Source organism: Diceros bicornis, chromosome 34 (assembly GCF_020826845.1).
Source record: "Diceros bicornis minor isolate mBicDic1 chromosome 34, mDicBic1.mat.cur, whole genome shotgun sequence".
Classification (NCBI taxonomy): Eukaryota; Metazoa; Chordata; class Mammalia; order Perissodactyla; family Rhinocerotidae; genus Diceros; species Diceros bicornis.
Genome location: NC_080773.1, coordinates 8792129 through 8811455, shown reverse-complemented (window position 1 = coordinate 8811455; position 19327 = coordinate 8792129). Strand labels below are relative to the sequence as shown.

Genomic DNA, 19327 nt, shown 5'->3' with positions numbered 1-19327 from the left:
AGTGAAAACGGTCCAGGGACGAATACCCTCAGTATTCTGTGGGCGGGGTCAGGGTCAGGACTGCCAAGATGGGGCTAGAGGATTGAGACATTGAAAAGCTGCTTGGGGATGGAGAAAAGCCCTGAGGCCATGGGAGAATCCAATTAAGAGTGTCAGAGGGGCGGTCCCTGAGAGTGGACTAAGCTGAGGGCCCATCGCCTAGCGTAAGAAGTGTTAGAGAGGCAAAGCATAAAGAACCTGGGGGTGTGTCTTGGGAGGGGAATGACAGCCAATCAGAAGCAGCCATGGGCGTGGCGCTGTCAAACTTCGCGGGGCGGGACCGAAGACAGACCCAGGCAGGGATGGGACCCATGCCGAAGCCAATGAGAAGCCGCTCGGTGGGCGGGGCGTCGTCCTAAGGCCGAGGCGGGAGCCAATGAGAAGCGGCGCCGCGTCCTAGCTGCCCCCGCCCCGGTGGGGCGCGCGCCGAAGCCACGGGCAGCCGTTAGGGGCGGGGCCTGCGGCCGCCCGCGCGCGGCTCGCGCCCTCCGCTTTGTGTCGCCATGGCGGCGGCATCGGCGACGAGGACGACGAGCGAGGGGTCCCGCGCGGCCGGCGCCTGAGGAGGCTACGCGACCATGGTGGTGAGCGGCCCACGCGGCCGTCGGTCCGTCCGCGTGTCAGTCTGTCCGCGTGCGGCCCCGCCCCGCGCGCCCCGCCCCCGGCCCCGCCCGGCCCGCGGCCCGCGCCGCCCCTCACCCTCGTCGCGGTCCCTCTCGTGTCCCGGCCTGGGCTTGGGCCCGAGCCCTTACCCCGGCCCCGCCCCCTCAGCACGCATCCCCTTCCACGCCCCGGATGGGGGTGACGGCGGCCGAAGACCCGGGCTTGGGAGGAGGAGGGGCTGGTCCAGGGAAGGACCCCCGATTCCCCGAGTGGCCCCCGCGGGCGCCTGCTGAAGCTCCCTGGTTCTTCACCAGCCCCCGTCCCAGAGCCGTCCTCAGCGTCCTCATGCCAGCCGCCAGCCCTCCCCGGCCTGGCCCCTCTCCTCCTCCACCAGCCCCTTTCTCATTCTTGAGCCCCACCCCCACCCGGCTCCATCCTCAGCCTGACCCTTTTCTTCTCCTTCTCGTCATTCGCACCGCATCCCAGTCCCTCTCTACCAACCCTCCCCTACCCCCATCAGACTGAACCTTTAGCTCAGCCTCTCCAGTACTCCACCCCAACCCCAAGGCGGCATTGTAGCTGCGGCTCCATCCTTGGGTCCTCTCCACCTTCTTGTCGTCCTCCCTCCCCCACCGTCTCCCTCTCCCACCATGCTGCTCCTGCTCATTCATCCATTCATTCCCTCGTCGTCGCTCACTTAACAGACATTCCCTGAGACCTCTGTGCAGACCCCATGCTCCAGGCACAGAGAGAGTCAGATCCCATCCTGCCTTAGGGTGCCTCATGGGCTGGAGCGGGGGAGAACTGAGGATGAGACCCAAGGGTGAAGTCGGGGTTGCAGGGATATGAAGGCGGGAGAAGCTGGAGCCCAGTCTGGGGAATCCCCATCTGGCAGCTGGTTAATTTATTCGTCACATTTTACCGGGCCCCTGCTGTGCGACTGGGCTGGCACAGGGCATTGGGACCCAGAGAGGAATCAGGCACAACCCTATCTGTGAGGAGCACCAATTCTGTGCTCAGCTCTGTGCTAGGCAATGCTGGGGGACTGGGACTCAGCCCCAGGCCCTGATCCTGGAGACGTCTCAGTTCAGTGGGGGAGATGGACTTGTCACCAGACAGTGACATCTCAGAGTGCTCACGGCTGTGATAGGGGAAGCTCAGGCTGGGATGGGGGAACCTCAAGGGATGGAGGAGTCCAGAAGAGGTGCCTGATACAGCCTGAAGGGTCAGTAAGAACTTCCTGAGAAGAACGTGAGAGTTGAGACCTGAGGGATGAGGAGGAGCGAGCGAACGTAAGGAGAGGATGGGGAAGAGTGTTTCATGCAGAGGGAATAGCCTTTGCAGAGACCTAGAAGGAAGTGAGAAGATGGTGCTTTTGTTGGACTCTTAGAAGTTCAAGAGCTGTGAGTGGAGGCAAAGGGGAGAGATGGGGCTGGAGAGGTAAACAGAGACCAGAGCATTCAGAATTTATCTTGAAGACAAGAGGGAGCCATTGCAGGTCCACGATCTATGGAGAGACAGGCAGATTTGTGTTGTGTAAAAATTATACTGGCTCTTGCTGTGAAGAAGCTGGCAGGAGGGAAGAGGTTGGAAGCAGGAAACTGATAAGATGGGAGCTGCGGTGTCCAGACATCGATGGAAGGTGTGGAGAGGCACAGATGGGAGATGACTGGACTCTGCAGGGACTATGGGAGGGTTTAAACAGGGAGAGATGGTACCAGCATGCTCTCTCCCTGCCTCACCCTCAGCCACCGCTCCTCCAGCCCCCCACCGCAGACCACACACGAGGAAGCAGGCCTATCCTCGGCCGGCTGTCACCTCCCCCTGACCTACTCTTCTACTCCATGCTCAGGGCAGTGTGTGGAGCAATTCGGGCCTCCAGGCTCAGGCTGGCAGATAACAATGCTCCCGTTGTGTCTCTGCTCCCATCTCTGGGGCCTCTGATTCTCCTTTCTGCTCTACAGGCTCGCAGCACTGACAGCCTGGATGGCCCAGGGGAGGGCTCTGTGCAGCCCCTGCCCCCCACTGGCGGGCCCAGTGTGAAAGGGAAGCCTGGGAAGAGGTGAGAGGTGAGGGAGAGGCCCAGCTAGGAGGGGGCAAGCTCAGGAGCCGCTAGTGATGTGTCACCTGTCCCCCAGGCTCTCGGCTCCTCGAGGTCCCTTCCCCCGGCTGGCTGACTGTGCCCATTTCCACTACGAGAATGTTGACTTTGGCCACATTCAGGTATGGGGGCTTGGCACCCAGGTGGGAAGATGAGATCCCACCCACCGTGAAGCAACATCAGCCACTGTACCCCTGAAACTTGTCCCTGGGACTGGCTGCTCCACCCCTCTGAGCAGGCAGTGGCCGGAGTTGCAGGGCGGAAGGAGAGAGCTGTCCATTCACTCATTCATTCCTTTATTCATTCAGCAACAGCTTTTTGTTAGGTGTATGCTCTGTGCCAGGACCCTGTACTCTGACAGACACCCCCAGGCCCCGCCTGTGGGGAGGTACAAGAGGGGACACAGACCCATCCCTAGCTAGCGCCAATCTGGAGAAGTCAGGACTGAACCAAAGCGAGGCCCTCACCTGGGCCTTTGTTTCCTTCTGCAGCTCCTGCTGTCTCCAGAGCGTGAAGGCCCCAACTTCTCTGGGGAGAACGAGCTGGTGTTTGGGGTGCAGGTGACCTGTCAGGTGAGGCCACTCCTGCCTCTCAACCAGCCTGGCAGACTGGTTGCATGGTTCTCAGCTCAGTGTAACGGGCCCACTGCTCCCTTCTGTCCCTTCCGCGCCCTCAGGGCCGTTCCTGGCCGGTTCTCCGCAGTTATGACGACTTCCGTTCCCTGGACGCCCACCTCCACCGGTGCATATTTGACCGGAGGTTTTCCTGCCTCCCAGAGCTTCCACCGCCCCCAGAGGGCGCCAGGGCGGCCCAGGTAAATTGCTTCTTGTCCCCGCCCCTGCTTCAGCCGTGGCGTGTCCTCCTCAGCGAGGCAGGGGGATAGACAAACATTTAAACAATGGTATGGCCCAAGTCCCCACCAATCAGCGTGGAGAGGCCCTCGAAATGCAGCAGGGTTCTGGAGGCCCCCTTTAGTTTTAGGGTCATGGGGAGTTCCAGGGGGTTCCACGGGAGGGTCAGCATGGCCTGGCCAATGGGGGCACACAGGAGCTTGGCATAGCCTGTTTACCAACTGGTATGACAATATTTTAGTGCTTAACAGCGGAGTGGCTCCCATGCCTTCAGGCTGAATTTCAGCCCTGCCCAGAGGTGAGCTAGGGCAGTCTAGGAGGGTAGTGGGCTCTCTCAGGGTCCCCTCACAACAGCCCGCCCTGCCCACCCACCCCAGATGCTGGTGCCGCTGCTGCTGCAGTACCTGGAGACCCTGTCAGGACTGGTGGACAGCAACCTCAACTGCGGGCCCGTGCTCACCTGGATGGAGGTGGGCCTGGGCAGGGGGTGTGGAGATGGGAGTGAGTGAGGGATGTCTGAACAGTGAGAAGCAGCCTGGGAGTGTGTGGGCGCAGGAAAGAAACGAGCCAGAGAGGAGGAGGCGCTGGTATTTCAGTGTCTGTGTGGGTGCAGGCCTGTGAGAGAGAGCGTGTGTGTGTGTGTGTGTGTGTGTGTGTGTGTGTGTGTGTATGTGTGTATGTGTGTGTGTGCTTCAGCAGGTGCTGGGCTGTGGGGATGTCAGGATTTCAAGGTATATCAATTAGAAATGGGATTGTTGTAATTCACAGAAGGCCTGGCTAAGAGGGGCTTAAACCAGCAGGTTTTTAGATAGCACACGTGCAGTGTCTGCTATGGAGGATGAGGATACAGGGTGTCCTGAGACATGTGAGAGGAAGGAAGGGGCTTTGTTTTGCAAGAATTTAGGTATTTGACCAATAGGTCTGAGTGACAGGGGCTCTCAGGTGGGGGACAGGTCTTGGCCTCCGTTGGATGTGGAGGAAACTTCTCTGCCTTTATCATCACCTTCTTCTTCCCTGCCACATCCCTCCTCCATCTCAGCTGGACAACCATGGCCGGCGACTGCTCCTCAGTGAGGAGGCCTCACTCAATATCCCTGCAGTGGCCGCAGCCCACGTGGTCAAACGGTACACAGCCCAGGCCCCCGATGAGCTATCCTTCGAGGTGAGGCTGTGGGGGAGCGGACTCCAGCGGGGCTCTCTGCTTCCCCTGCCCCTCTGACCCTCCCTCCTCGCACCTGCCCACGGCCAGGTGGGAGACATTGTCTCAGTGATCGACATGCCACCCACGGAGGATCGGAGCTGGTGGCGGGGCAAGCGAGGCTTCCAGGTGAGCCCAGCGGGGGTGGACAGGTGGGGCTGGGGCACCCGGCCAGCTAGGGCGGCCCAGACACTGACCCCAACCCTCCTCAGGTCGGTTTCTTCCCCAGCGAGTGTGTGGAGCTGTTCACAGACCGGCCGGGTCCAGGACTGAAGGGTGGTAAGTGCTCTGGCCAAAGTGGGGAGGCCCTCCTGCGTCCTGTGCCTGCTGCCCATCCTTCCCACTCACTGTTTGCCCCACAGATGCCGACGGTCCCCCGTGTGGTGTCCCGGCTGCCCAGGGTGTCTCCTCTCTGACCTCAGGTAATGGGAACAAGGAGCCAGGGCCCTGCCCCCGCCCCCCCAGCCCAGTGGCTGCACTGATCCCGTGTGGCCTGCCTTTACCCCACAGCTGTGCCCCGGCCGCGTGGGAAGCTGGCTGGCCTCCTCCGCACCTTCATGCGCTCCCGCCCCTCTCGGCAGCGGCTGCGGCAGCGGGGTATCCTGCGGCAGAGGGTGTTCGGCTGCGACCTTGGAGAGCACCTCAGCAACTCGGGCCAAGACGGTGAGGCCCGGGCCACCGCACGGGGTGGCCTGCCGCATGGGGTGTGACCTGCTCAGTCCTGACCCTGCGGCTCTCTCCCAGTGCCCCAGGTGCTTCGCTGCTGCTCGGAGTTCATTGAGGCCCACGGGGTGGTGGATGGAATCTACCGGCTCTCAGGCGTGTCGTCCAACATCCAGAGGCTACGGTGAGGGCCCTCCACCAACCTCGTCTCTCTACAGACTGCTACCGAGTGGTCGTCTCTATTCCAGGCCTGGGCCGTGTGCTGGAGACTCAGAGTTATCAGGAGTTAGGAGGGCATAGAGCAGGGTGGGACCAAGGCTGGAGGGCTTCTTTGAGGAAGTGACACCCCCGCTGAGGCCTGAGAGGTGAAGGCAGAATGAGCGCTGGAAGCGGAGGGATCCACCTTCACTGAGCACCTGGCACCTGCCCAGTGCTAGGCCCTGGGGACTCAGTGGTGAATGAGATGCCGAGAGACTCTGGCCCTCATGGGGCTCACATGCTGGAGGGACAGACAAGGAAGTGGGAACGTCACTAGGAGGTGACAAGGGCTGTGGAGAAAGACTGGGCTAAGCAAGATAACGCTAAGTCAGGGAGGGTGCTGAAGTTTTAAATACGGTGCGCGGAGAAGGCCTCCTGGAGGAGAGCTCACTCCAGAGGAGGTGAGGGAGTGAGCCATGTGGACATCCTGGGAAAAGCACCCACAGTGGAGGGAACAGCCAGTGCAAGGGGTAAAGCAGCAGGAGACGATGTCCGAGAAGTGATCAGGGCAGAGCGAGCAGGGCCTTTTGGACGACTGCGAGGATTTTGGCTTTTACTCCAAGTACAGAGGGAACCACAGGAGGGGTCTGAGCAGGGGAGAGACAGCACGCACGAGGGTCTAAGAGTGGGGAGGCGGTGAGGCCCGAGCATTGAGGCTGACCGGGGGCCAGGAGGTGAGAGCGGAGCTGGGGGCAGCGAGAGAGGAGGCACGGAGCTTTCACCGAGAGCAGTGGGCACCACCAGAGAGCCTGGAGCAGGGGCTGCTGGGGTTTTAGCTGCATTTTCTGGCGACCTCTTGAAGTCGGGAGGATGGCATGACTTTGTCACGCTCTGGAGTCAGATAGCCTTGGGGAGCTACAAGCAGGACATCTCCCCCTGGGCCTCAGTGTCCTCCTCTGTAAAATGGGCCACGTTGTCTTTGGCACACAGAGTTGTTGGGGGTTTGGTAAGGTTCTGCTCTGAAGAGCCCAGCACAGGAAGAGGGTGGCATCCATCTGTGGATACTGGGGGTGGCGGAAGGACCCGGCCAGGTGGGCCAGCTCTGACTAGAATCTTCCTCCTCCTTGGCTTGGTGCCTCAGGCACGAGTTTGACAGTGAGAGGATCCCGGAACTGTCTGGGCCCGCCTTCCTGCAGGACATCCACAGCGTGTCCTCGCTCTGCAAGCTCTACTTCCGCGAGCTGCCCAACCCCTTGCTCACATACCAGCTCTATGGGAAGTTCAGCGTGAGTCAGGGGGCTGGCAAGGGTGGAGGGTGCTGGGATGCTTCTGGCCCCGCCCTGTCACTTCTGTGCACCATCGCAGGAAGCCATGTCAGTGCCGAGGGAGGAGGAGCGCCTGGTGCGTGTCCACGACGTCATCCAGCAGCTGCCCCCGCCGCACTACAGGTAAGCCAGGAGCGCAGGGGAGGGCTGCGCTGAGCTCTAAGGGAGCTGAGCCTCAGTGCCCCCTCCACTCCCCTCCCAGGACCCTGGAGTACTTGCTGAGGCACTTGGCCCGCATGGCGAGACACAGTGCCAACACCAGCATGCACGCCCGCAACCTGGCCATCGTCTGGGCACCCAACCTGCTACGGTAAACTGGCAGCTCACCAGCCTGCCCGCTCAGGGGCCGGGCCTCATCTCCCCCCACCCCTACCCCCACCCTGGGAACCCACCCAACTCTTGTTCTCTTGTTCATTTCATTCAACACATAAAATAAGTACCTCTCGCGTGACAGCCCCTGTTCTCAGCACCAGGGACAGAGTAGTGAGCAAGATCCTGCGCTCCTGGGCTCACATTCTCATGGGGGAGATGCGCAGTGAACCATCAACGAGAAAAATACAGAGCACTGGCTGTTGGTGATGAGTGGCGAGGGGAAAGATTACAGATCAGGGAAGGGAGATGTGCGGGATTGTGGCGTTTTGAAGTTTTTAGATAGCGTGGCAGGGAAGGCTTCAGTAAGAAGTCTTTGATGGCCAGCAGCAGAGAAGCCCCAGAGGATGCTGGTGACCAAGACAGGCAAGCTCTGTCCTGGAAAGCCTCAGTTCTTCTGGGGACACAGATAAGTAAAAAAATAAAATAGGTAGTACTTCAGGTGGTGGGTATAAGAACTATAGGGAAAAATACACACAGACCCGAAGTACAGATCTTTACAATTTTAAATGAGGTGAGTGGAGAAGAGTCCATTGAGAAGGCAACATTTGAGTCAATACCTGCAGAAGATGAGGGAGGGACCCATGTGGATATCTGAGGAGGAACAATGAAGCAGAGGGAACAGCAAGTGCAAAGGCCCAGAGGCCAGGTCAGCACCTGGTGTGCTGGAGGAATGGCAGGGAGGCCAGTGAGGCTGCAGTGAGTGAGCAGTGAGCGAGTGGTCGGGGGGAGGAGATGATGAGGTTGGAGAGGTGACGGGGACCAGTAGAGGAGTGACTTATGGGTTGTGGGTCATGGTGACTTGGCTTTCACCAGGAGCGAGGTGCAGCCAGGGGAGGCTCTGAGCCAGGAGGGCCTGACCTGACTCGGGTTCACAGGCTCCTTCTGGCTGCGAGTGGAGCAGATCGCAGGGGTCGGGGACGGGAGCAGGGAGACCGGGAGGAGGCTGCTGAGATGGTCCAGGAGGCGGAGGATGGAGGCTGGACCAGGTGGGGCAGTGGGGGAGAAGAGTTTAGATTCTGGACAGATGTTGTGGGTGGAGCCCGCAGGGTTTGCTGAGAGACTGGATGTGGGAGTGAAGGAAAGAGACAGACCAAGGACAAGTCCACGGTGTCTGGCCTGAGCCACAGAAGAGTTGCACTGAGTGAGATGGGGAAGGCAGGCAGGCAGAGAGCAGGTTTGGGGAAAGGCTCAGAGGCCCGCTCTAGATGTGGTCAGTTTGATAAGGTCAGGCGCGTTGAATGACAGTTGTTGCTTCTGCCAGCTCGCCACCTTGCTTAGCCAGAACCCACCAGCTGGGGCTCAAGGCACCTGGCCTCCCTCCCCCTCCTCCCACCCAGGTCCATGGAGCTGGAGTCAGTGGGGCTGGGTGGGGCAGCAGCCTTCCGGGAGGTGCGGGTGCAGTCAGTGGTGGTGGAATTCCTGCTCACCCATGTGGACGTCCTGTTCAGTGACACCTTCACCTCTGCTGGCCTCGATCCTGCAGGTACACCCTTCCCACCCCCGATGTCCTGGCTGCTGCCCCCTCATTGTCAGGGCTGCAGTGGGAGGGCAGGTGGGCTCCCAGCCCTATCCCTTCCCAAATGAAGCTGGACCTCCCTCCTGGCTCCTTGAGGACCCCGCCCCGGCCTCTCCCTCCCCTCCCTCCCCTTCTCATTTCAGCTCCTCCGTTCAGGATCCCCACTTCTTGGCCCGGACATCGGTCTTCCTTCACCCCTTGTAGCTCCTGGGGGCGCTTGGGGCCACGGGTCCTCCTGGGAGGAGGTGGGAGGTCCCCAGACTTGACCCTGCCCTGGCCCCACCCAGACTCCCTGCCCCACCCCGGACCCCAGCCCAATCAGGACTCAGCACATCGGAGGGCCCTCTAGCCCGAGGTAACTGAAGCCAGAGCCGCTGCCCTCGCTGGCTGCTGGGAGCTGCCTCCTCATCAGCTCGTTCTGCCTCATTCCTCCCCCTCACCTGCCTGCTGCCCCCCCATTCCCGCCTGATCTGCCCTGGCCCCCTGCCTTGCCAGCCCGGGTGGGCACGCTACGGGGCCGGGGCTTGGGCTGTAGCGCTTGGCTTTGCCTGTGGCCTTGAATGGCCCTTGAGCTGACAGCTGCCCCCTTTGCCAACTCCCCAGGCCGCTGCCTCCTCCCCAGGCCGAAGTCCCTTGCGGGCAGCGGCCCCTCCACTCGCCTGCTGACACTGGAGGAAGCCCAAGCTCGCACCCAAGGCCGGCTGGGGACCACCACTGAGGCCACAGCTCCCAAGGCCCCAGCTTCCCCTGTGGAAAGGTTAGTGGGATGCCAGGGGGAGGGGAGGGCCAGCCTAAAGGCCCCAGCCCCTCAGACTGCCGCCTGTGTCCCCCACACCCCAGGAGGAAAGGGGAGAGAGGCGAGAAACAGCGGAAGCCAGGGGGTAGCAGCTGGAAGACCTTCTTTGCACTGGGCCGGGGCCCCAGCATCCCCCGAAAGAAGCCTCTGCCCTGGCTGGGGGGCACCCGCGCCCCACCGCAGCCTTCAGGTCAGAGGCTGGACAGTGGCGGGGGGTGGAGAGCCGCACTCTGGAGTGCCCCCATGACCCTTCCATCTCTGCCTGCAGGCAGCCGACCTGACACAGTCACACTGAGATCTGCCAAGAGCGAAGAGTCGCTGTCATCGCAGGCCAGCGGGGCTGGTGAGTAGAGGGTGGCCTGTGCCTGTGCCCAGATGGAGCTGGGAGGGGCTGGGGCCCTGAGTTGGTCTCCAAAGGTTGTACTTCATATTTGGGGCTCTTGGGTTTTTTGTGGTTTTGAATCTGGACATTAGGTACAATGAGTTGGATACAGCATCCCCCTTGGTTCATGATGCGCCGTGATCACTGGTCCATGCAGGGTCCTTTCAAACAGTCTAATTTGATTCATTCCTTTTGAAAAAAACTTCATTAATATAACGAACACCCATGAACCCAGCAGCCAGAACTGAAAGAGCCCCACTCCCTTACCTGCGAGCTCCTTCCCCCGGCTCCGCCTCCCCACCAGGCCATCCTTTAGATTTGATAGTGGTCATCCCAGCTCTTAAGGCTGTATCACGGACAGGGGTATGCATAAATAACATGTCGCGCAGTTCTGGTCGTCGTGAGACTTTAAGTAAAGGGTGTCATAAGAAAGGGGCAGCGTGCCGTGTGTGGAACTGGCCTTTTCCGCTCACCAGTGCATTGCAGATACCCTCCGTGTTGCTGAGGGTAGCTCAGGCTCCTTCCTGTCTGCTGCGCTCTCATAGTCCGGATGTGGGTGTCCCATGGGGAGTTGCTTGTCCATTTTCTCCCGATGGATCTGGGGGCTCTGATGAGCAATCCCTGCCACTCCAGAGAGCTCACCATACCCAGGAGTGGAGGTGCCTTCTGTAGGGCATGTGCATGTTTCCAGTACAAGAGAAGGCCCGGCTGCTTTCCAAACACGGTCACTCCCCGTCTGCACTCCAGCAGCCGTGCTGAGATCCTGCTGGTCTCATGCTCACAGCCCGTGTGGTTATCAGACCCCATTCCTGCCTCTGGGTCTGGATGGTGCTCTTCACCGACTGGCTGTTCATTTCCTTTATCACTGTTATGTCCCCAACCTATTGGGTTGTGTGTGCTATTCTCACTCCTGTATGGGTATGTACAGCTCTGACCCCTGACCCCTAACTGCCTCCCACCCCCTCCCTTCCAGGCCTCCAGAGGCTGCACAGACTACGGCGACCACACTCCAGCAGTGATGCTTTCCCTGTGGGCCCGGCACCCGCTGGCTCCTGCGAGAGCCTATCCTCGTCCTCCTCCTCCTCCTCCTCCTCATCCTCTAAGTCATCCTCCTCGGGGTCCTCCGCAGCTGGGCTGGGGGCACTCTCCGGTTCCCCCTCGCACCGAACCTCAGCCTGGCTGGATGACGGTGATGAGCTGGACTTCAGCCCGCCCCGCTGCCTGGAGGGGCTCCGGGGACTCGACTTTGATCCTCTTACCTTTCGCTGCAGCAGCCCCACCCCAGGGGACCCTGCACCTCCTGCCAGCCCAGCTCCCCCGGCCCCCGCCTCTGCCTTCCCACCCAGGGCGCCCCCACAGGCCCTGTCGCCCCGTGGGCCCACCAAGCCTGCCTCGCCCACTGCCCTGGACATCTCAGAGCCCCTGGCTGTATCAGTGCCACCTGCCGTCCTGGAGCTGCTGGGGGCTGGGGGGACACCTGCCTCAGTCACCCCAGTGCCAGCCCTCAGCCCCAGCCCAGGACTACGCCCCCATCTCATCCCCCTGCTGCTGCGTGGAGCCGAGGCCCAGCTGAGTGACACCTGCCAACAAGAGATCTGCAGCAAGCTGGCACTGCCTGCTCCCCGGGGAGCCCAAGGCCAGCACGGTGAGTCCTGCTCAGCCCACCTCACCCCCCCAGAGACGCTGAGGCTGCGCCCAGGACCCGGCTGATGCCCCCTTCCCATTCTTCTCTGCGTAGGTCCTGGTATGGATTCGCCGCTGCTGCCCCCACCCCTGTCCCTCCTGCGCCCTGGGGGGGCTCCGCCCCCACCCCGCAAGAACCCAGCACGCCTCATGGCCCTGGCCCTGGCTGAGCGGGCTCAGCAGGTGGCCCAGAGACAGAGCCAACAGGAGCATGGGAACACCCCAGCTGCTCCCCACTCCCCTTTCCACCGCTCACTGTCCCTGGAGGTGGGCGGTGAGCCCCCAGGGACCTCAGGGATGGGGCCACCACCCCCTTCCCTAGCCCACCCGGGTGCCTGGGCTCCGGGACCCCCACCCTCCGTACCAAGGCAACAAAGTGACGGGAGCTTGGTGAGGAGCCAGCGGCCCACAGGGACCTCAAGGAGGGGACTCAGAGGCCCTGCCCAGGTCAGTGCGCAGCTCAGGACGGGTTAGGGGTGCAGGGATGTGCCAGAGATGGCAGCCCAGTTCCCGTGTTCTGTCCCCTCACAGGTTCCTACCCCCGGCTTCTTCTCCTCAGCGCCCCGGGAGTGCCCGCCGCCCTTCCTCGGGGTCCCCAAACCAGGCCTGTACCCCCTGGGATCCCCATCCTTCCAAGCCTGCTCCCCAGCCCCGGTCTGGAGGAGCCCCCTGGGTGCCCCTACACCACTTGACAGGGGAGAAAACCTGTACTATGAGATCGAGGCAGGGGAGGGTGCCTCCTACTCCGGCCCCACCCGGTCCTGGAGTCCCTTTTGCTCCATGCCCCCAGATCGGCTCAATGCCTCATATGGCATGCTTGGCCAATCGCCACCGCCCCACAGGTCCCCCGACTTCCTGCTCAGCTACCCACCACCGCCCTCCTGCTTTCCCCATGAGCACCTTGGCTACTCAGCGCCCCAGCACCCTGCCCGACGCCCCACCCGGCCTGAGCCCCTCTATGTCAACCTAGCCCTGGGGCCCAGGGGTCCCTCACCCGCCTCTTCCAGCTCCTCCTCCCCTCCTGCCCACCCACGAAGCCGTTCAGATCCCGGCCCCCCAGCCCCCCGCCTTCCCCAGAAACAGAGGGCCCCCTGGGGTCCCCACACCCCTCACAGGGTACCCGGGCCCTGGGGCCCCCCCGAGCCTCTCTTGCTCTACAGGGCAGCTCCACCAGCCTACGGGAGGGGCGGCGAGCACCACCGAGGGTCCTTGTACAGGAATGGGGGCCAAGGAAGAGAGGGGGCTGGTCCCCCACCCCCCTACCCCACTCCCAGCTGGTCCCTCCATTCTGAGGGCCAGACCCGAAGCTACTGCTGAGCCAGAGCTGGGAGAGCCCTTCCTCCCTCCCCTTCCCCTCACTGATCTCGGCCCAACCCAATCCCTTGTTTCGTATTTTCTTGAGCTCCTGACCCCTACCCCAGGTTTCTAACTTTGTAACTTGCTTCTGACGTGGGTCCCTAACCTATTATAACTTCCCTACCCTGGGCTGAAGGGGCTGTACCCATTCCCCCGCCATCCTCCATCCTGGGGGCTCTCGCACAAATCTGAGGGCTAGGCTGACACCCCATCCTCCCTCTCCAGGAGCCCCCAGCGTGTCCTGACCCGTGCACAGGGGGTGAGGGGACAGCTCCTGCCCATCCCGCCCCCCACATACCGCACTAAACCATCTGCCCAAATCAATGAATAAAAATGGTGAAAATATGGCTGCTAGTGTCATGCTGGGGCCAGGTCAGTGAATAGAGGCAGAGACAGATGGGTTGCATTATCATTTTCTTTCATTTTATCATTTCGGCAGGTGCTGAGTGGGGAGTCACTCCTGGGAGGCTCTGAGGGGCGATATCTGCAGAGAGGGAGGGGGCCATGGGTGCCCTAAGAATCTGTGCCAGGAGAGGGGTCACAGCTGGGCCTGTCTCTGGGTTGGCATCCACCTTGCAGCTCGGCTATGATCTCCTCCAGCAGATCCATCCTGGGGAGCGGGGGGGAGGGGAGGATGGGGGTCACCTCAGGGATGAGGGGGGCGGCCCAGGGGCCCTCCCCACCGGGGCCCAATTCTCACTTCTGCAGGCTGGAGAAGAGCCCTCCTCTGATCAGCTCAGGGCTGAGTGCCTGCAGGAAGAAAGGCTGGAGCTGCCGCCCCCTAGCCGTGGGTGGGCCTGGGAGGGTGGGGTGGGCAGGGGATGGGCTGGGGGTCCTGTGCTTCACCTGCCCTGGTGGCCTTCCCTGCCAGCAGCCTCCAGGGTGTGGGGAGCCTCCCTGTGGGTCAAATGGCAGGGGGTGCGCTCACAGAGCCAGGGTTCCGGCGGGGCAGCCCTGTGTGTGTGCCGCCACAGCCCCTGCGGGGCTCGGATCTTGAGAGAACTCCCTCTGAGAGGGCTCCAGAGCCCTGGGGCCCCAGCAGGGAGGCTGAGTCCTGAAGTCTGGAGTGCAGGGCAGGGCCCTGGGGCGAGCAGGGTTGGTCAGGGGTCACAGGTCAGGGAGGGGACAGTTGGGATCCCAGGGGGCCCTGGTCAGAGGAGAGGCAGCCAGAGAAATTGGGGTTGGTGAAAACTTGGGGAGGGGTCCCAGGTTAGCCATCAATGGTTGCGCAGGGCTCTGGGGGTATCCGTACTGTGGGGCTGGGCTCCAGGCGGCGGTGCAGGCTGGCCCTAGCGGTGTGGCTGTGGCCCGGGCAGAGGCCACGGCTGGGACTGGGGCTGCTGCCTAGAGTCAAGCTGCTGCCTGAGTCCCAGGCTGGGCCCCTCTGGACTCTGCTATGGCCCGTGACCTCAGGAGTCTCCAGGGCCTACAGAGAGCAATGGCAGAGAGCTGCCATGGGCTGCCCAGGTGCCCCACAGCTCCTGTGGTCCCCCACATCCCTGGCCTGGCTCCTACCTGGGATGGGGTGGGGTCTAGGGACATCACAGGGGGCACAGGCCTGGGTGTAGTCTTGGCTCTGGAAGCCACCTCATAGTAGAGTGTCTCTGGGGGGACAGACCAGTTGACTGGAATGGGGGGCACAGCTGAGCTGTGCCCAGCACCTGCCACCACCCCCTCCTTGCCCTCTAACCTGGTGGGGAACCCTGGGGTGCAGGGCACAGTGTGGTCCGGTCCATTGGGGAGCTCACCTCAGGAGCGGAGTCCTGTGGGAAGGAGGCTGGATGTGGGGACAAGGGCGCTGCCTGAGGTTCCACGGCTACCACCCACCCCTGCCAACCTGTCCTGTACCTGGGCCATGGCCTCCCGCAGCAGGTACCGTGCACTCTGCAGGCTGCCCCAGCGGTCAGTGGGCCCTAGGCCCATCCCAGCCTGAACCAGGGCCTGGTAGGGGGCTGGCACCCGGGGGTCCAGGGCCGGGCTCTCACCTGCCTCCAGTTTAGCCTTCACCTCAGGCCCCTCTCTCCCAGCCCAGGGCAGCTCTCCTATGAGGAAGCATGACTGGGCGACCCAAACGGGCAGGGTGCCTCAGTGGGGCAGGGTGTAGGGTCACTCACTGACCAGTGAAGACCTCCTGAGCCAGGATGCAGAAGCTGTAGAGGTCTGAGGTGGTGGCAGGTGTGTCGCCGCAGATGAGCTCCAAGGGCAGCCATGGGTACAACTCAGGGGGTGGGGGCAGCCCTGGGCCCGGGCCTCCCCATAGGTAGCCCTGCTGTGGCCTGTAGAGGCCCAGGGGACTAGTGAGCTAGTGGCCACTGGACAGGGACACGGGGACAGGCAGGTGAGGCAGGAACCCACCTGGGCTGCAGCCAGCGTTGGTGCAGCGAGCGTCCGTGCTCCAGGCTGCCCACCTTGGCCAAGCCTGGCCGCACCAGCTGCACAGCATGGGAGCTGAGGCCGCCATGAGCACGCCAGCGCGCGTGCAGGAAGAGCAGGGCCTCCAACACCTGCAGCAGCAGGGGACCGGGGAGCAGGCCCGGCACAGGGCGGGGGCGGGGCCCCCCCTCACTCGGTCCCCGTGGGTGCAGCACCACGTGCAGGGAGCCCAGCCACACGGGCTCAAAGAGGAGGCGCAGCCCCGACAGGTCCGCCGAGGGGCTCAGTGCCATCAGCAGCAACAGGTTGGGGTGGTGCAGAGTGCTGGGGGAGGAGAGCGGGCCACTCACAAGGAGGCCCCGTCGCAGCGGGTGGGGCTGCTCCTGGGCACGGATCTGCACCAGCCAGGGGACAGGAAAGAAACTGAGACCGCGGGTCCCACAGCCTGGCAGTTGCAGAGCCAGCACCCAGCCTGTACCCCGTTCATGCTACCCCCCTGCACCCGCCTCCCCTCTGTGGCCTACAAGACACAGAACTGGGACCCACTTTCCAGTGGGGGGATGGTCACTCCAGTAGGAGGGCTCCATGCCAGGTGCTAGCCCACAGGTGAAGACTCGGTAACCGTGGCCACTGGCGCTCTCCCTGGTCTTGTTTATGAAACACTTGAGTCGGGCGGGCAGGCAGGGGCCTGGGCTGTGGGACTGGGCCGGCCTGGGGAGAAGGCTGGGTCAGCGCACCTGCAGTGCTGAAGGTCGGCCAACAGCACATCAGGCTGGCTTCCAGGCACTGCCAGCTGCCGCACCGTCACGGGGTGGCCCCTCCACAGGAGGCTGCAGAATGGGGAAGGGGAGAGAGTGTACACCTGAGATAAGGGGCTTTCCTTGTGCGGGGAGCAAGAGAGCTGGACTCTCCCCGGAGCTCTGCTGGACCCCCTGCAGGAGGCGTGGGGGGTTGCTCTCACTTGGCCATGAGGGTGTGGGAGCTGCTCCTGTAGGTGCGGTCGGGCTCGCCCTGGGCTGGCAGCAGCTCCTTAGGGTCCACGAGGGGTATGCCTGTCACCAGCCCCAGTGGCTACAGGCTGCTCAGCTGGGGATGAGGAGCGCGACTGTGAGGCACAAAGAGGACAGGGGTGGTCCCCGCTCCCCCAACCTCTCCCGCTTACCTGGCCGAACCCCAAGGCTGGGATTTAGGGGGCCCTCCTGATCTGCCCCAGTCTTGGTGCCCTGGGGTAAACGGCAGTCCGAGGGTAAGTCTGGGGTAACTGGGAGTGGTGGGAGGGTGGGCTTCACAGTGTGGACAGTCACCTGCCCGCCTGCCTCAGCCGCAGCAGAGACAGGGAGCCACACAGGCTGCGTCCAGAGCCGGCCTGCAACAGGCCCAGGGATGCAGTGGGTGCCAACTCAGCGCCGTGCACCAGTGCTGATATGTGGGCACGGCAGAGCTGTAGTAGCTCCAGCACCTGGACGGGGGCATGTAGGGTGAGGCGGGGGGCGGGGCGCTGGCCCCAACGCCCCCATCCCACCCGTGCCACTGCTCACCTCCAGGCTCTGCTCGGCACCACCCTGCTCCGCCCAGTCCCAAGGAGTGCGGCCCTGCTGGTCACGCAGACGCAGGTCGCCCCCCGCCCGCAGCAGCTGCAGCAGCACCAGGCTGCGGCCCGAGAAGGCACCTGCATGCACAGGTGTGCTGCCGTCGAGGCAGCGGCTGCAGCGGAACAATGAGGATTAGATGGATTAGGAAAGTGACGGAACAGGGACAAGAGGTGACAGGAGGGGTCACTGAGGGATGAAAGGAGTCACTGTGAACATGGGAGGTGGATATCAGGACAGGAAGGGTCACTTGGGGACACAGGGGTCTTTGAGAGGATGTGAGGATCATTGTAAGCGTGGGAGGCAACCGCAGAATGGGAATAGTCACTGGAGGACAAGATGGGGTTAACTGAGAGGACAAGGGGGGGTCCCTGGGGATGGGAGGGTCATCAGGGGATGGACGGGGGAGGTGAGGAAGAGCCCTGGCTCTCCAGGGCTCAGACTCAGGGCCCCGGGGTGGGGCTGTCCACTCACTGGTTGGGGTTGGCGCCGAAGGCCAGCAGGAGCCGCACGGCAGAGCTGTGGCCACGCAGCGCCGAGAGGAAGAGCCCCGTCTGCCCTGCGGAGTTCTCGCCATCCACCTGGACAACTGAGGTGCAGTGAGGCTTAGGGCTGTCCCTGCCCCTACTCCAGGGGCAGAGGTCCTAGGGGCTGCCAGGCAGCACCTTTGCCAATTCTCAGCCCCTACAGTCCCTCCTTGACTGTTAACCCTTGACCCCAGGCTCCATCTCTATGTCCTGGAACCCCCACCCTCCAGCCTCTGGGAACTCTACCTCAGAATCCATCTCAACACAGTGCTCACCATTAGGTCCATAGAGTTGGAACAAGGGGTGACATTTACGTGCCATGCTGACATCCACCCCCATCCCAGAGGGGTCAAAATCACACAAAGGTACCCAGGGGCCAGGGGGAAGTGGACTTGGTGGGGACGTGGGCTTGCAGAGCCTCATGCACTGTCCAGGACAGGCAGCCTCCACCCAGCTCTAACTCAACGTATGTATACAGGTCCTATGCGGCCAGCACCCATTCTTCAAAACAAGCAAACTCTCTGGATTTCATCAGGAAATCACTCAAGTTTATTTCTGAACACTGCATCTAAGAGCAGAATTCAGGTAGCAACCTCCTCTGCGCCTCCACCTCCATGTCCTTGCCAATCCCCCACCCGCCTGCATCATCCTGCTCAGATCCCCCCTCCCAACCCCCTATCTCTGCACCCACCATACCCCAAGCCCTGTTTCTCCGCACTCAGCAATCCCGAGTTCCTCCTCCTCCAGGCTCCACCCCATATCCTCAAGGAGGGCAAATGCACGGCACCCTTGTCCTTGTACTCCTATGTCCTTGGCAGACATGGCTAATCAATCATGTGCTTGGTCCAACCCAGTTTGGTCTCTGCCGCAAAACCCCTCCAAATGTGATCCCTCGGGAACCTCTGAACATCACACTCACTGCATCTTAGTCTACTCAGTAATCCACCATCTTTTGCAATGGCATTCTAACTGATTTTCTGCATTTGTCTTGAATGATCCCTGCAGAGGAATCTTCTTAAAACACAAATCATTTCATGATACAGATAATTATTATAATGAAAGTCATTTCATTTTTTTGTATAGGTAATCTTATACAAGTTGTTCCAAAACAGAAAAATAGAAAAAGAGGGCAAGGCTCATTTTATGAGGCTAGTATGACCTTAATTCCAAAGCCAGATGAGAGTTTCTAGAATCAGAAAATGAAACTGTATATCAATTCCATTTGTGATCATTTATACAAAACTCCTAAATATAGTAAAAAGGGGAACCCAATCAATTTATTCCCAGAAAGCAAGGATTAGTCAACAAAAGAAAATCTATCAACGTAATAAAACACATTCATGGATTAAAGGACAAAAATCACGTTTAACTCAGTAGACACTGGATAAATTGCAATACCTACTGATGATTGGGGGGAAAAAACAGCTCAGAAAACTAAGAATAGATGGGAACTTCCTCATTTGATGAAAATTATAAAGCAAAACCCAAGAGCAAGCATGATACTTAATGCAGAAACACAGGTTCATTCCCTTTACCATCAAGAACAAAGAAAGGGGGCCAGCCCCGTGGCTTAGAGGTTAAGTGCGCGCGCTCCGCTGCTGGCGGCCCGGGTTCAGATCCCGGGCGCGCACAGACACACCGCTTCTCCAGCCATGCTGAGGCCGCGTCCCACATACAGCAACTAGAAGGATGTGCAGCTATGACATACAACTATCTACTGGGACTTTGGAAGAAAAGATAAATAAATTTAAAAAA

At 61.3% G+C, this 19327-nt stretch overlaps 1 protein-coding gene across 1 annotated transcript; it reads left to right on the top strand.

Annotated features, from left to right (window-relative positions):
- Positions 1-915: 915 nt before the first annotated feature.
- ARHGAP33 (Rho GTPase activating protein 33) lies at positions 916-13416 on the top strand. Its single transcript, XM_058530826.1, has 21 exons — positions 916-2704; positions 2781-2865; positions 3235-3315; positions 3420-3557; positions 3972-4064; positions 4634-4756; positions 4844-4921; positions 5005-5071; positions 5155-5214; positions 5303-5455; positions 5537-5639; positions 6795-6939; positions 7019-7101; positions 7181-7288; positions 8688-8833; positions 9470-9623; positions 9707-9852; positions 9931-10005; positions 11018-11689; positions 11783-12174; positions 12259-13416. Exons 1-21 carry the CDS (start codon positions 2301-2303, stop codon positions 13042-13044), a joined length of 4092 nt encoding a protein of 1363 aa, XP_058386809.1. The 5' UTR covers positions 916-2300; the 3' UTR covers positions 13045-13416.
- The last annotated feature ends 5911 nt before the right edge of the window (positions 13417-19327 follow it).

What these genes read in the sequence shown, in the direction of transcription:
- ARHGAP33 (XM_058530826.1), top strand. Translation starts at nt 2,301, where the DNA reads ATGGGAGATGACTGGACTCTGCAGGGACTATGGGAGGGTTTAAACAGG. An exon ending in TGTCTCCTCTCTGACCTCAG is followed by an intron (nt 5,215 to 5,302) that starts GTAATGGGAACA and finishes TTTACCCCACAG; the next exon opens with CTGTGCCCCGGCCGCGTGGG. An exon ending in CTGCCCCCGCCGCACTACAG is followed by an intron (nt 7,102 to 7,180) that starts GTAAGCCAGGAG and finishes CTCCCCTCCCAG; the next exon opens with GACCCTGGAGTACTTGCTGA.